The sequence below is a fragment of the Motacilla alba genome, chromosome 1, assembly GCF_015832195.1.
Source record: "Motacilla alba alba isolate MOTALB_02 chromosome 1, Motacilla_alba_V1.0_pri, whole genome shotgun sequence".
Taxonomy (NCBI): domain Eukaryota; kingdom Metazoa; phylum Chordata; class Aves; order Passeriformes; family Motacillidae; genus Motacilla; species Motacilla alba.
In genome coordinates this window covers 100,768,097-100,784,901 of record NC_052016.1, presented here as the reverse complement: position 1 = coordinate 100,784,901, position 16,805 = coordinate 100,768,097, and the positions used below count along the sequence as shown (strand labels likewise).

General features: G+C 37.5%; 1 protein-coding gene and 1 long non-coding RNA gene across 10 annotated transcripts in view; one reads left to right on the top strand and one right to left on the bottom strand.

The window, feature by feature from the left end:
• The window catches only part of LOC119712703, a 75,712-nt gene extending 67,926 nt beyond the window's left edge, over positions 1-7,786 (bottom strand). For all 3 annotated transcript variants that reach the window (XR_005259860.1, XR_005259865.1, XR_005259866.1), the window contains exon 1: positions 7,390-7,786. This is a non-coding gene — a long non-coding RNA (uncharacterized LOC119712703). The remainder of the gene's footprint in view (positions 1-7,389) is intronic.
• Positions 1-16,805, top strand: part of MYO16 (myosin XVI) — a 363,630-nt gene that overhangs the window by 330,231 nt on the left and 16,594 nt on the right. For all 7 annotated transcript variants that reach the window (XM_038163728.1, XM_038163644.1, XM_038163898.1 and 4 more), the window contains 2 exons: positions 6,430-6,588; positions 9,762-9,853. In XM_038163728.1, coding sequence (XP_038019656.1) covers positions 6,430-6,588; positions 9,762-9,853 — 251 coding nt within the window. The remainder of the gene's footprint in view (positions 1-6,429; positions 6,589-9,761; positions 9,854-16,805) is intronic.

The following is a 16,805-nucleotide window of genomic DNA, read 5'->3' as shown; positions in this document are numbered from 1 at the left end:
ATGAGGAAATAATGTTTGATTTTATACTGAGATTGTTTCAGCTTTAGAACTGAGAAACGTCCTGCCTAGCTTGTGACACTGAATTTCCTGAGCTAGAAAATCATCATTAGCTCTCTTTTTAATTAAGGAAAAGAATGTGTGCATTGAAAGAATGGTCATGTCAAATCATATTGAGAGGAATGCATTACTTCATTTATACCAGAGCAGAACTAGGGAGAATCTACTCTCCCCGTACAGTCACGATGAAACCCCTCTATATGTGGCTTCAGTAGAAGCTGTGCAACAGTTCAGTGCTCCACCAGCCTCATATGACTTTGAGGCAGGTTTGTTTTTTTTTTTTTTTTTTTTTTTGGGGGGGGGGGGGTGTTGTTTTGTTTGTTTGTTTGTTTGTTTGTTGTTTTTTTTTTTTTTTTTCTGAGACATATTAATACTGACCGCTGGTTTTTGATCGTGGGGACTAGTGCTGTCAAAGTGAAGGGCTGTATTTGTTTTACTGAGTGAGCCAATGCCAGGGAATGTCCTTGGAATGGCAGCTCTCTCCTTTGCACAGTCAAAGTGCACAGCAATCCCCAGTCTTTCTTGGGACCTGACAGGCTGGCTCCCTTCCAGACAGATCTGGGTGTAGTTCAGAAAAAGACATAGCTCCAGGGACTATTCCCAGTAGATGATTTCAATTCCTCTCTGCTGTGGAAAGCAAGGAAAGTGTAATAGTACTGATATGGGTCTCTTACCATTTGCCTTGGGGCCAGAGAACAGTTGTGATCACATTTGAATAACCAGGATAGACAAAGCAAGCAGTGCTGCACAAAGCAGCCAAGGTAAGCATGAGTGGGATCCAAAACCTGCTGAAAGCAGTGGAGCCTTCTGTTGTTATTAATGAGCTTTCAGTTAGACTGTAAATAAGCACTACAAGTTAAAAGGAGAAGTATTTGAAAAAGAACATATAGGGACAAATGTATCCATATACATTATGGATATACCTACATTCAAAGAAAGGAGAGCAAAACAAGGGATTTGACAGAAAAGTAAAATACAGCCTTCTCGGGTGAGTTACTGCTGGGCCTTTAATAACATACTGGTTTTTATATCTTGCTGTACAATGAGTCTATGATGATTCCACCTAAATTCTGGTATTAGTCATCAATTTATATTTTGTCTTCAGACTTTAAAAAAATAGGCTAAGTATATGATTTCCTTAGAAAACTAATAGTCTCTCAAAATATTTCAGTTTTGTACTTTAATCTGTCATATGAATCAAGCTAATGCTGGCTCATTTTCTAATTTGGTGATAAATCATTAGTTCAGGCTAAATACTATTTATGAAATAACTATGATGCTTAGGGTGATACATTTTTTGTTTGAGAGAAAAGAGTTTTATAGTAGGATATTTGGAAGTCATAGCTGAATCAAGACTTTAAGTCAATCTTTTGACAAAAAAGTTCTAGCATGTAGACTTTCAGTGTATTGTTTTCTTTTAAAAGTGAGATAGTGACTGAAAAATTGGGGGGGGGGGGAAGCAAATACATTAATTTCTATCATTGCCATATGCTGAAATTTTTTTTACAAAATAAATGCAATTCTGTCCATCCTGTGCCGTATGACTTTATCTTGAGTTTTAAACTCAATCTCTTCCAAGAACGCTAAAAACGAGCAACTGTGGGTTTCATGAGCTGCCTCTTTTGCATACTGTTCTTCTTGCACTTTTCAAGTAATGCTGACGTAATTAATTGTGGATTTGTTGGAATATGGAGCTTGCTTGTGAGGAAGTAACTGTTACACTTTGATTTGTCATCCTGTGGTTAAAAGCACTGTACATGTGATTGCTCCCAGCTAGTAACTATGCTACAGCTGAGGGACAAATGATGCCCTCAGTGCAAACATGCATGCATCCTTTTAGCCCATACATCCTCATAAACTGCAAGATTAGTCAGAGTAGGACTTTACTGAGTCAGAGATACCTTTTTGGCAAAGTCAGTTTGCTGAAATAATAATCCAAATACTGTTCACTTTTGCAGACTCTAGATTTTCACTTAAAGCTTGTATTCCTCTTATAGTCATGAACTTCTACCATGCTCCTACAGCTGACACCTCTCTGTAGCTAGTCTCTTGCAAGTAAGCATGGATGACTCTTCAAATAACATTTATTAGCAGCTGAAAACTGTTAAAAATGTCATGACTTAAAAAAAATAATATTGAAACCTGGTAAATAATCCATCCATCTAGTGAGAACAGCAGAGCACAAGTCTGAACAAAAAGCTAAGATTCATTGTGTTGGTGCAGATATTCAAATGTGGGAACCACAAAGGTTTTTTTCCTGTGTGCTAAAATATTTCTGATAGTTTCAGAATGTTGATAAGGGATGAGAGAGCACTGCATACTTGTATCTGCAAGGTTTGATGGCAGCAGGAGCACATCAACATTAATGTGGAGAAAAGTCCAAACTTCTGTGTTAAGTGATTAGGAAAACATGAGGGGAAAGTGTTTTTCCAAACAATACTTGACAGATAAAATAGGAATCAGTAGGAATTTTAAATAAAAATATTATGATAAAATGTCAGGAGACACCTTTGTTATGCTCAGGTATATTTTGAATAGTATGGAGGCAGGACAGAGAGGGATACCTCAGCACAGAAGATAAAGTCAGGACCTTCTGGCATGTTTAATGAAAAAGCAAATGCAAAGTGCTGCACCTTGAAAAGTATTACCTCATACAATGAAATAGGGATTTGGGGAGCAGCCCTCGGAAAAGGGTGCTGGGGGCCCTGGGAACTGGACAGGAGCTGGCAGTGAGCCTTGGCAGCAGAGACAGCCAACTGCATCCAAGGCTGTGTCAGTCATTCCTCTACCCAGCACTCATTGTTAGACCATATCCAGGTACTGTGGCCAGTTTGTGCCTCCCACTGCAGAAGATGCTGATAACCTGGAGCAAGTTTACTCCAGCAATCACAGAATCACAGAATTGTTAGGGTTGGAATTGACCTTTGGAGATCACCCAGTCCAACCCCGTGGCAAAGCAGGGTCATCTACAACAGGTTGCCCAGGGATGTGTCCAGGTGGGTTTTGAATGAGAGTCTCCAGAGATGGAGACTGCACAAGACCTCTGGGCAGCCTGTTCAGTGCTCTGCCATTCTCAGTGTAAGGAAGTTCTTCCTCAGAAGGTAAAAGGTGAAATTTCTTGTGTTTTAGTTTATGGCTACTGCTCATTGTCCTGTCACTGAGCACCACCAAAAAGATTCTGGCACCATCCTCTTGATATCTGCCACTGAGATATTTATACGTATTGATGAGATCGCCTCTCAGTCTTTTCTTCTCCAGCCTATACAGGGCCAGCTCCTGCAGTCTCTTGTCGTAAGAGACATGCTCCAAACCCCTCATCATCTTTGTGGCCCTCCACTGGACTCTCCCCAGTAGCTTGTCTATCTTGTATTGAGGAGCCCAGAACTGGACACAGTGCATGTACACAGCTGGAGCGTGGTCCTGAGCAGAGGCTGGGGCAGGGGGAGCTTGTCCAGTGTGGGGCAGAGCTGATTTCAGGGTCTCTCTCCTGATGTCTGGTTGAAGTTTGCTGATATACACAGTTAAACTTGTTCTATAGGCTCACATGAATCTCCTCCAATGAGGAGCTGAAGATGCCTATATATAGGAAATTAGTTCAAGTACCTTTATATAATCCAGATTATTTTGAAATAAAATATAGGGTTCTTTCCCACCCCCAAGATCAGCTAAATAAGGCACTATGAAATATATTTTCTCTATATAGTTTTCTGTTCAGAAACTAAAGGGGTGCATTTCTTACAATGATTGAATATAGCAAATGGGATGTAAAATTTCTGTTTAGATAGCTGTCCCCAAAGATATGCTGCATATATTCCACTACTTATTTCTGCCAGTTTAATATGATATTCTAGCTTCATTGTAGCTATCCACAGTTCCTTGTAGTATTTCATTTTACAGTTACAAAGAAGAAAAGATTTTTCCAAGAGCCATTTGTGAATGCTCAGAAAAGATATCAATGTACCTGTGAAACAAAAGGCTTCTGCAAACACCAATGCAAGAAAAATTCTTCCTACTTGTTCATTCTCAAATGAATTACACATGTCAGGCAATCAATAAATCTTTCGAATATCAAGAAAAATAAGGATCCCAGCCACGTCCCCAAGAAGCTTTATGTAAAATGTGGCATAATAATTATGTAGGTGGATTATGATCTATAGGCAAGTGCACTGACTAGTAACATCTAAAAGTGACATTTCCTTTTCAGACAAATCTAAAATGAGCTTCAAAGATGCATTTTGCAGTCAACTTGGTTGTATAAAAGCTAAATCAGGCATGCTCCTATAATTGTACCGTATGCATTTTCCATCTCAGCCTCTCCCAAGTCAGTTATTGTGGGTAGAGCTGGCCTAATTTTTGCAATACAAAGCACATTTGCCTAAAGATCCATTTTATGAAATGTTTTATTTTATGTTTCAGTGTCACTGAAACAATCCAATCAGATCTGACAAAATATAATGATCAAGGAATGAGGGCAAGGGAGGGAGGGACAAAAATCAAACAAACATGGAAATGTTTTATCTGACAGTTTGAAAACTAACTTTCCAACTTTTCAAGACAGATTTTTTAGACAAGGAAATATTAAGAACAATTCAGTGTTAGATAACTGAAAGCTAAACAAAAATAGGAAAGACCTTTTCAATTAAATAAAATATTTTGAGGTAACCAGAATGGATTCATAGTTTCCATTTCGTTAATCAACTTTTTAATGTTGGGGCTTCCCAAATCAGATTGATTTTTTTTTTTTTTTTAGTTCAGGCATAAAAATGAAAAATTGACAGAACAGTCAACATTAGGCTGTAAAATCTCCAGGTTAAGCATCTATTATCTGGTGAAAAAAAAAATGCTTTTCCTTCCCCTTGAAAAATTTTCATGTGCTTGAGATTTATAAGAATATATCATATGTTTGGGAAAGCTGAGGATGTTATTGGAAGTATGGATGAATGCTCAAATGTTGGTTTTAATAGCTAGTCTTTTGACCTCTATTGGTTCTTGCTATCATTATGACAACCAAATTCAAGGAATAACTCTCTCAGAGTTGTCATAGAAGGAACATTTTCATTTTAGAGTGTTACAGGAGGACCTTTGCACCAAGGTCAGCCATAATACATCAGCCCTGCAGCTAAGGCTAGGCCTCAGAGGGAGCAGAAATAGTTACGTAGACTGAAATGGAGAAAGCACCAAATTCAGCTTTATCTTCAGGGAATCAAACCAGACTATGGCAAGGAAAGAATATGTGTATATGTTCTGCACACACAAAAAAACCAAAAATGCAAAAGAAAAACAAACAGAAAACCAACCAAAAGAAAACCAAAAACAAACAAAACCCAAAAACATAGGAAAGAGAGATAAATCCTTAAGAAAATGCATAACCTTGCCAGTGTGGCATTTCATCAGCCCTGTCACGCTGGGGTGGAGTGGGGATAGCCAGGGTTGCAGGTATTGCAGTGGGGACCCTGCTACTGTCCCCATCCATCTTGTCTTCGAGCAGCTCTGAACGTGTCCCTGGCCCCTGAGCTCCACTGGGGAACACCACTTGGGCACAGCCGATGACTTGAGCCTGTTTCTTGTGGAGCCCTGGGCTGACAGAGCCAGGCGAGCTCAGAGGCAGCTCCAGGCACTTTGCTGTGAGCTGTTCTGATTTTCATGGACGTGCAGTCAGTCAGAGGGAGAAGATAAGGGCTTTGTTTTGCCCTTCTCTTTGAACAAATGCTAAAAAGCTTTGGAACTCCTACAGGATCAGACCTCCTCTTGATGTCTTGAAGAAATTTAACTAAAAGGCTCTGACTTGAAGAGCTGGCACTTTATAGAAAATGACAACTGATGGCTGGAGAGCCCTGAGGCTGGTAAACAGTGGCCACAGGGAGGATCTGCTGGGAGGAATATTGCTACTGTGGTTTAATCTCAAAAGCCAGTTTGTTTCTTGTGGTAGGTGGTAAAAGAAAAGGATAAGATCACATTATATTCTGTTGCTAGTATCATTTAGTGCAATGATGAAAGGCATTGCAGTGATGCCAGTGCTATGCAAGCTCAAGTGAAATAGAATCTAAAACAGAGACAATACAAACACTTGGTGAGCTATATCCACTAGTATTTGTGTGGGAAGAAACAATTCAAATGAAATTTTGCAATGCCTTTCACTCCCCTAAACTTAAAAAAGCTTCAAGTGGAGCAGTAACAAAAAAAAAAAAAAATAAAAAAAAGCCAAACCTGCAAAAATCACTGATTTAAACCTTTCATTTTTATCTCAGGACTTGTGAATTTAGTGGTTAATTTAATAAAGTAACTTGGTCTATCTGTGTTAGTTTATTTTTCATTTAAGTGAAAGGCACTAGTTAAAAGGAAGCTGACAATCTTTTTTTCTGTTTCTGTCAGGTGCTGAAACTAATCTGAACTTGAGGAGCAGGGAAGATCCAAATGCATCAGATCCTGGATCAGAAACACAGGATAAAAATGCAAATAATCATGGAACTCAGTCATCTAATCCATTGTCCAGTTCTGTGACTGCTGAAAATGGAAATTCAGTATCAAATGGTAAGTAGTTTTTAATCCCAAAACTCTTCTAACATAAAATTGCTGAAGTGTTTCCTTGAATGAGCTTGGTAAGATATAGTCAGGCTGGAATCTTCTGAGTTGTGAAATATCTCTTTCTGGAACTGGCTTAACTTTGTATGTGTGAACTGATAAGCCCCTCTCCAATAAAAGCTGAATGTGAAGAACACAAAACAGCCTCTGTTGAGGATTTTTTTGTAATTCCTTCAGCTCCAAGTCTATAAGCAGCCTAAGCTATGGAGAACTCAGATTTGAGATTCTGATCCTATAATCAATAAAAATTTGACTGAAAATATGAAATCAGGATCTCCCTTTGCTGTAGGTGCCTTAGTAGTGAATGAAATATTGTTTATTATTGCAATACAAAATGGTACAAGAGCAGTGACAGAATATGTTTCAAGGTTCTAAAAGCACTAATCCTAAGGAAATAACACTTCTCTGAGTTCAGATTTTTAATAGAAGTTGCTTTTTCATTTTGTGTAATTAATATAATTGCTCTTATTTTTTACTTCATTTTTGACGGAAGGAGTAGCACCTTTCTACATATCAGTGCTATAAAACAGTGACTTCACCACAAATCTTCCACACTTAGCAGAATTCTTGGTCTGAAAGAAAGAGCCTTTTGCCAAATACACAAAGTAATCAGACAGGCTGAAATAACCTTTTATATTGCAATGCTGAGAGTTGTGATCCTACATCACCCAAAACAGTGCCACATATAATTGCAGAAATTGTGTATAGCAAACTTAATTTAGCCAAAAAAACATGCTGAATTCAACTTACTTTTGGTAACTTGAGAGTAGTTGCAGGAAAACCCAATCCAGATGGTGTAGTTTTTACTCCAGACTGAACCCCTGATTAACTCAGGTTCTTGTAAATTTGCCTCTGGCCCAGCTAAACTGATGCTTCCAACCTTGGACTGAATTAAACAAGGTCTTACTCAATGCACAACTGTGATATCCTAATATTTACTTAGGCTACGTAAAGGAAAGCTCTTAGGATGTAATCAACAATTCCATTTGTCCTTCCAAGCTCTACCAAGCTTCTGCTTGCCATGTCTGTGACAATGGGCTGTTGCTGTACATGGAAACTTTATTTATTTGATAAGGCCAATTATCAAAGTGCTTTTTACAGAAATAAACAGAAAATCATTGATAACCTGATTCTTAACTCAAGGCTGTCCCAGGCAGTCAATCCTAAAGTGTATTAACATAGTACAAAATCAATATATTTTTCAGAACTTGCTGTTTGGCCTAGGAAAGTATTTTTATTCATTTGTGGTTGTCTAGAATGAAAATATTTTACATTTTACCTTTTATTTGAATTAAATGAATAGCACCTACTTTTAGAAGGTACTTTGCATTAAAATCTTGTTAATTTTTTACTACTTTATTTAAGATGGATCCAAACTGAATCCATGTAAATAAATTTTTAGTTCAGGAAATTATTTGAAAAAGGGAGTTATTTTGCATTCACAAAAACTGGAATTTTTTAGAGGGAAATTCATTTCAAGCATTTCATTCAACCAAAAAACATCTGATCTTACAAAAGGAGAATTTTTAGCTGGAGTACAGAGAATTTATTATAGACAAGAATGCAGTAGTGGTATCTGACATATAATTTACAAGACTAGCAGCACACTACAGACCTTGGATGTCACACCTTTCCCCTGTACATACCTAATATATAATTTCCTAGCTTTAAAAAGTGATAATCCCACCTCAAAACAATACATAGTTCCAATTACTGAGAGAACAGGGTCAGATTCCCTTTGCAGCAAGCAGTAAAGAATTGAAATGCTGGACTCTCTCAGCTTTGACCTGATTCAAACAAGGTTCTGAGCTTCAAATAAGGGATTCACCTTCTTCACTGTCTGTGTGTTCAGAGGAAGTCCAGATGATGTAGAAAAATATCCATATTTATGAGTACTTTACATGAGCTTTATTCAGAAGAACAAAGAAAATTAAAAAACTGTTGTCCCTATTTACAAAATTGTGGGAAGGGACTGTTATAAGGGGGAAAGTAAAAGGAGGATGGAGGGGCTTTAAGGGGTTTTAAGCTTTGTTTTAATTCTCATTTTTCTAGTCTGATTTTGATTGGTCATAAATAAATTCAGTTCATTTCCCCACGCTGAGTCTGTTTTCCCACGGCATCAACCGGTGAGTGATCTCTCCCGTCCTTATCCCGACCCACAAGCCTTTTGTTATATTTTCTCCCCTCTGTCCAGCTGAGGAGGGGAGTGATGGAGCTGCTTGGGTGGGCACTTGGCATCCATCCAGGGTCAACCCACCACCAGCACAGCACTATGAGGGCTGCTGTGGGGAAAATGATCTCCAGCTCTGCTAGACCCAATACACAAACACATGGTGTCTATGATTCTGGTCTGTAAGGTGCTTAATAATGCCCCTTGTGGACTCCCTTTGTTTCTGCTCCTGCCTTTGCTTCCCTTCATCCCACCTTTCAGATCCCCTGTCGTGCTATGTGAATGGTATTCCCACTGCTGCAGAAGTGATGGGGAAGCTCAGGCTGTGAGTCTCACTATAGGATCAACTTTGCAGAGGTGTTTGTTTCTCTTGACTGCAGAAAGAGATTACCTGGCTGTTTTACACTGGATGACTGCTTTTTACACAGCTAAATTTTGGACAGCTAATTCCCACATCGAGAGTGCACTATCATTACAAGACTTACAAAAACCATGTTTTATACTGAGGGGATGAAGTTTTGAATCCTGGACCTAATATTGACTTCCTGTGTGACACAGAGATATAATTTGAGAGCAGAATGCTGCAGGTGTGGTTTTTGTTCCCTTTGCATTGCTGCTGCCTTGAAAACAAGCCAGGGAAAGAGGAACCAGGGATTTCTGCATTGCAGAAGGAATCCCTGGCCAATGTATAGGTAAAGTGTTATTTGCAGGCTTTTTATTTACAATTGCTCCTTCTTGTCAACAAGCATGCGTGCCTATTATACTATCCCTACATGGTAAAAAAGAATTTTTCTGTTTCAGTAAGCATGGAAATAGTAAATATTCAGGAAATATGTGATTTGGGGGTTTCTTGTTTCTTTTTCAGTAAAACATATCAAGGTCTTTTGAACCTCATTTTGAAATCAACCAGTGCATAAATCTCAGTTTATAATTGAGTATTCTTCTGCTTTAGGATTACCAGAGGAAAATGACTTTTCCAGACTGTCTGCCAGCACTACAGCAGGCTCATCGATTCAAAGGCACAGGGAGAGCCACACTAGTCAGGTAAATATTTCATTGATGGCCTGCTAAACCACTAAAAGAGAAAAAGATCACAGTAGGCACATGTTGAAAGCTTTCTCTTGATTCAAATTTGGGTATTGGCATTGAAAAATGCAGACTTCTTTAACAGGTTTGTATTGAGCTAAAGACAACAATGAATTTACTACCAATTTTTTTCACTGGAAGAATTATCATCCTGAAATGTTTTTATAGTGAGTTCAAAGTTTATGAAACATATTGTTGCTGGTTATGAGGATGCAATTTCCAGGCAAGAAATATGTCTTTTATCCCTGAGAAGACCAAGGTATTATCTCTTTCAATATACTGATTCATTCATACCAGAAATACTTGCATGAATCTAGTAGAATTGAATGCATAATTGTATCATACTTTTTTATTTAAAAGCAATGAAGACTTTAAAAATTCTCTTCACATTTTTTGTACAAATACCAGTAAGTAAAAAATCAAAATAATTATCAATTGAAACAGCAGCAGGTACTAAGGTAATGGGAAGCTTGTATTGGTTCTCTTAACATTTCTAATTAGTTAAAGTTATTTAAAAATTGCAACATAGAATTAATTTTGATATGCATTAAATGAACAAAAAGGGTAAACTTTTCATAAGATGTTTTCTTAATTCTTTCTTCAATATTTTGTATCTAATGTAAACCACTTTACTTTCTAAGTAGCCAATTCTGTCATGAGGGCATTAAAAATTTTTATTATATTATTGCAGTTAAATGACATTATTGCATTCTCCTGTTGTCATTACGTCTTCAGTGCACTTCACTGCAAGGGTAGTAGCAAGACATTTTTTTTATTTGAGATGATTGTAAGAAGTCTACAGTAAAGCTAAATATTGTCCAAATAGGAAACAAGTTGGAGCTAAGAGGACTTTTCCCAACAGAAACCTCTCATTAACCAATTTTACCATTTCCAAACTATTTTACCAGAAGGTAAGAGAAGTGCATTATCACTTGTTGTCTGTGGGGAACAGCTGATATTTCATAACAACAAAACACTGGCCTTAGCCAAGTTAAATGAATGTTTGGCCTTTGACTCCAGCAGGAGCAAGATTCAACCTTCGACATCATACTCTGTGTTAATGTAGCTCTGAAAAACAATAAGTTTCAACTGGATAAATATGTGAGCCAACTAGTACAAAAGCCCTCCTTTTTTGTTTTTCTGCCTTACTGTCAGAAGCACGTAACTACAGGGCCCATTCTGAGCTGAAAAAATTGTGCAGCGCTCAGCACTACACTTATCCCTTGAGTAAGGCCAGCTAGATCTTACTGGAACATAGATGGGAGCAAATCCATCTTGCACACCACACCTCACCATACCTCTCAGACTCTCAAAAATGGACTTTGACCCTATTGTGAAAAAAATAATTTCTTCTGTCTCCAGAGGAATATCCTGGATGAGGGTGTTTCCAATTGTCTTTGTTACATTTTTATTACATCAACCAAGTACTTATTACCTCTGAGAGTGGCCAAAGAAACCTTTCTAGCAAATGAAAAGTCCACGTCTCTGACCCTGCTCCAGTCACAAACCTCACACAGTGAGAAGCTTTTGTCCTGAAGCACCTCACACCTCTGTTGCTAATAAGCTTACCTGGGTCAAGATGGTCATGTTTAAATTACTACATCAGCATAGTACAAAAAGTTAAATGAACTGGATATAGGGGAGCTACTGTCCTCTTCTTCAATTCTTTGCAAATGGAAACAACATTTAAATGTTTTATTTTAGAAGCAAGTTGTTAAGAATTTGCAAATTTGTGCTTTTTTATTTTTCCAAAACTACTTGCCAAAACCTGAACACAATTTCTTTTCAGTATTTTGAAATAACACTTTTCAGTAAATTTTCAGATGTTTTGCCAAAGTGTTTCACAAACTTTTAAAATAAATTCCATGCAATGTACTCTGAATTATACGCAGGGACAATCCTTAAATTCATGCTCAGTAAGAACTGTGACAAGTTGAGAGAAGAAACCTGTAGTTCTGTGATTTTTTTATACAATTCCTTTAATGAATAAACATCTTTCAAAATGGTGTTGCCAAAAGAAAAAGAGAAAAATGTTCTTCTTCCCATAAAAAGAAAAAAATCTTTAAAAAAATCCATACTCACAGGGCTGAGAATTCTTACTGTGAAAAGCATTCCTCAGCATTGCCAAAGCATGGCGTACATTTGAAAATGACTGGGTTTAATTACTGTTGACATTTCTTAGCATGCTGCTAGTGACTCTAACAGCATACAAGCTGATTGTAAAAATCTTTGCCAGGCTTCACTGTAGTAACCTTATCACTTAAAATAATGTTGCACAGCTGTATGAAGTGGGACATATTTTTTCACAGATCCATGATTGACTAATTGCTCTAAAGAGAAAAATTTAGTTCCTTGGATATCTTGGCAGACACTGTCACTTCAGCTAAAGGAAACTGGTTCACTAGCTTTCAGGAGCTTCCAACATGTATGGGTTTTTTAAATATCTCCCTGCTAGTTCCTTACTGAAGTGACAGTAAGGGTTAGTTCATTTCATTTGTGTCACAGGATCTCAAGGTGAATATCCATTCATTAAGTTGAGACCTTGTGGCTACCGTACCATTGTGTTGTCACATCAGGTGCTAATCACCTGCATCACTGGCTGACAGTCCTGCACACTGCAAATCTACACGCTCCAGAGACGATTCTTCAGGTCAGTGTCTGTCAACATGCAGCATGTGGATGCTTTTAACAAACTTTTTTGAAAGTAGTTACCAAGCGTAAAACATCATCTAAATGATCATCCTAAAATGAAGTCTGCTGAAAAAAAAAGAAAAATAGGTTTGCTGTTGGCCATAAATGCTAATTTTCTAGGGCAGTGGTTAAAAAAAAGGGTAATTTTTACTGATGAAAAAGAATAAAAATTGGAAAATTCAAATACTAACAAAATATTTCTCATTGGAAAGTTATGGAATAAAATTCTACTTCATTCTTTTAGAAAAAGTGGAGGAGTATTAAGGTTTAATTTTTGTCTTCTCAGGAATGAAAGAATATACATCAAAAGAAATAAGAGTTTTGCATGTCAAAAGAACAAACTATGGGGTTTTTTAACTACTACCTTTTTCTTCATATTGTTTTGTGGTGTTACAGCTGTAGATTTCCAAGTGTTTTTTATCAATAGGTTGCAAAATATCCCATAAAAGCATAAATAATCTGACATCTGATACAGCACTGTAACTTCATCTTCATTCTCTGTAAAGATGAAAGTTGAATCATGAATTTGGGGGTGAAACCAGTTATTGAAAAGTTTCATGCACTTTTGTTTGTTCAGACAGTAGATCTTCTGGAAACTATTTGCTAGGAGAGCCACACATTTTCTCCTCCCCAATCCAGCACAGTAGCTTTCCTGTGTTTTGTGCTTTCCTTGTAAACCAAAACATTTTAGTCAAGGCAATATTCAAAATTGAAAACCAAAAATCTACAGTAGAATGGTACTGCAAGAAGCAACATCCTAATCTACCCTTACAAGAAACTTTACACTTAGCAGCTATGCCTCTAACTCAACTTGTACAGAAAGTGTTACAGTAGCTTATTGCTTCCCAAACAGCAGAAAACTAGGAATCCTCCTTTTCCAAGCTTGATTTTAAATTACAGATTTAAAATTATTTAAATAATTATTGTTTCAAATTGCTTCAGTGATTTGTCTAAACAGTTTGGCAGTTCCAAGTGTGCCTGGATCTGTAGTCTCAAATTCTTATGCCATAATTTCCTTCCAGAGGCAAAAACCTCACCAAAATGAAAGAGACTTTTCTTCTGGTCATTTTTGCCATAAACTTGCTTAGGTAGGAAATTCTGATATGACTGAGAGTCATTTCTATTCAGTCACACTCTAGGAAGTGATCCCAAAGCATACTGGCAACTCCACAAATGCTGAAATTGCTTAGCAGGATCTAAAATCCAAAACTTCCTCTAAAATAAAAAAGCTGTATAAAATATTGTTCCTGTGCTTTTTTTCTTTTACACAAAGTATTTCTCAGTTCCTTAACCAGTCCAGTGGGCTCTCTCCAGACTGTTTTTAGTGATTCCTCTGTTCTCAACAGCTGCTATGAGTGTCTATGTTTAAAAGGGCATAAAGACCAATGAAATATATAAATTCTTTGTAATGTCAGCAATGGCAGCAAGATGAAATAGAGTCAATAAAAGCAAGCCTCTCTGTCTATACCTCACACAAAAGCTAAGTGGCACTGTCTTGTTTTCACAGATCCAGGACTGTGAGGTTTTTTAGTGGATTTGGTTTGGGATTTTTTTCAATGGTATTTTAAAATTGTTATTACCATTCACTATGAAGTGGGAAGTGATGTAAGAAAGATGTAGTGGAATCAAGCAAAGCCAGCCAGCTAACAGATTCCCTTTTTTCTTATGCGAGCAGCAAGAAGCAACATGGTCTGTCTGTAACAAGATGAGATGGACACCTGAAGATAATGAATAAATGGGAAGTGAGGGACAGATTCAAGACTTGAGTCATAATAAGCATGTGTGGGGGGAAGGAATGGGGAGTAAACCAGGCACAGATAATGGATGGTTCTAAGAAAGTCTGGAAAAAGAATAAAATAACTGAGAGAGAAGATAAATAATGAAACAGAATAAGAGATTTGGTAAGACAAAATATAGAAGAGCCAGAGAGAAGAAATCAACCTGAAGAAGTGATGAAAAAAGAAAAAAACAAAACAAAAGGAAGATAAGAACAGGAGGGAAAGAACCAAGAACAGAGCAGAGAGTGATACAGTAAAAAGAGAGGGACTAAGGAGGAACAAAAGTGGAAAGTCTATGTGATGTTCCAGAGTTGATATTCATATCCATGCACATATCAATGTGATCTTTTATGTGTGACAGAATAAAAATAATTATAATGATTGCCTACATTTATAGTGTTCCATTCTTTGCAAGTTAGGTCTTAACTATAGTCTCCTGATGATTCAGTTGTCCCAGAAGAAAGGTATAAAATTTTCTGTTGATAGATGCAAAGCCTCTGTCCAGTTTAGCTTTGAATGGCTGGATATTTGCTTGTTTGTAATCAGATGATGTCATACACATTCAATCCTATGGAAAGAACAAGAATACAAATAAACAAGCAGCTTGCCATTCTGGTAGGTTAAGTAATATCAGGCATGTGGCATACCCTGGTGTAGGATTTTGGTTACCCACTACTGAAATATGTTTTACCTGACATCTGTTCAAAGAGGTGAGTTAAAAAATCATGGTTATTTTTTAACATATGGTTATATTAGAAAATCCACGGTCTTATCTCTTCTATTTTGTTTAAACCCCATGGTGCAGACTGGCAGATTGCAGTAATATAGGAGCCAACATCTGACAATGTTAAATTGGACGTGTCTTTTCATATTCGTGAAGTATGTATTTATTGTTTCATTACAGCTTAAGCCACAGCTCTTATTTCATGAAATCTCATTGTTTTCAGCAGTCTCTTCTCTGAGAAAGAGCTGCATATTCATTATGGTTTCAAGGGTCTTCTTTGTTCCTACTTGATTTAATATTTGTTGCCAATCACTTCTTTTGTTGGCTGCTCAAAAGTTTTAAAAAATGAATAGTCAAGAATGTGTTGCAATGTGTTGCTATCCCCCACCTTTTGTCACAGCTCTAAACACTGGGCTCTGACTTTCATTGTTATTGTCCATCATGTTTGCCCATTAGCTGGAAGTAATCTTTGATCATCTTCGAAGCAGAAAGTGATAATCAAACAGGTCTGGTGTAATAAAAAAACCCACTAACACCTTTGTAAACACGTAACATCCAAGAGAAGACATAGAATATACTTATAATTGATCTGAATCAGTATATCCCCCTGCTTTGTGTTTTGTTCATTGCTTTGTTCATAGCACAAAGAATATTCTTTGTAATGCCGCACTCAGCAATGAAAATCAGGTCCTATAACACACTGTGGCTTTATTTTTAGAAGACTTACAGTCAAAAGTATGTGCCTTATAGATTAAATGCTATGAGGCAATGCGTAGTGTAAATTCATCAGTAAATACACTATCTTGTGTTTCTGTTGAAGGGCTCTCAGAGGGCTGATGCCCCTCTGCTAAGCAGGTATATCCCAGATCTGACTGCTGTGGCCTCCACAGGTGAGAGCGCAGATCCTCCCTCCTCTGTGAACCAGTGGATGTCACAGCCAGTTCCCCGCACACTCCAGGCCCCTTCTCTGTCTCCAGGGCTTCATCCTCACTGCATTTGCCCCTGATAAATGAGATTGTCGAAGAGAAGGAAACAAAATCTCCTCAGTATCCTCATGCCCTCTCTATGCTCTGGTGTTTGGCTAAAGGGTATAATTATCCCTCTTGGCTGCCAGGGGCTCACCCTAAAAGGCTGCTTCCAATCTGAGCTCAAGGACAGTGTGGTCCACCACCCCACTGTGGAGAGTTACTGCACTTTGCACTTAGGAGTGTCGGGTGTGAGAGGGAATGAAGTGGTTCCTCTGCCCTTCATTCTCTTGCTGTCACACACCGCTGCATGCAGACAGCAGAGATTTAGATTGCTAACTGACCATAAATGAGAAGATGTTTTCTTCTAACATTATTTGACCATAAGTGCAGTGTTTTTATGCAACAAAGGATGATACCCAACTACAGCAAATATAAGTTGATTGTTTTTGTAATTAGTTTGAAAGCATTGTGGCAAACATAGTCTGTATATAGTCAAATAAAATATCTCCATTAATGTCATAAAAAGGCAGAGATCAATTAAGTAGCCACATGACTTGGTTTGTCAGGTATTTTTTGTTAGATTAGGTGCAAAGCAGTATTAGCATTGTTAGGTGAGTTGTTCCAAAAACCTCTGTGATAAATTATTTGTTTTCAGAACTCATCTTGAGAAAGACAGTTTCTATCTGAACATATTCTTTTTCTCAAGCATCAGAGGCAAATTAAGAGGATGTCTTGAAGGTTTTACAGAG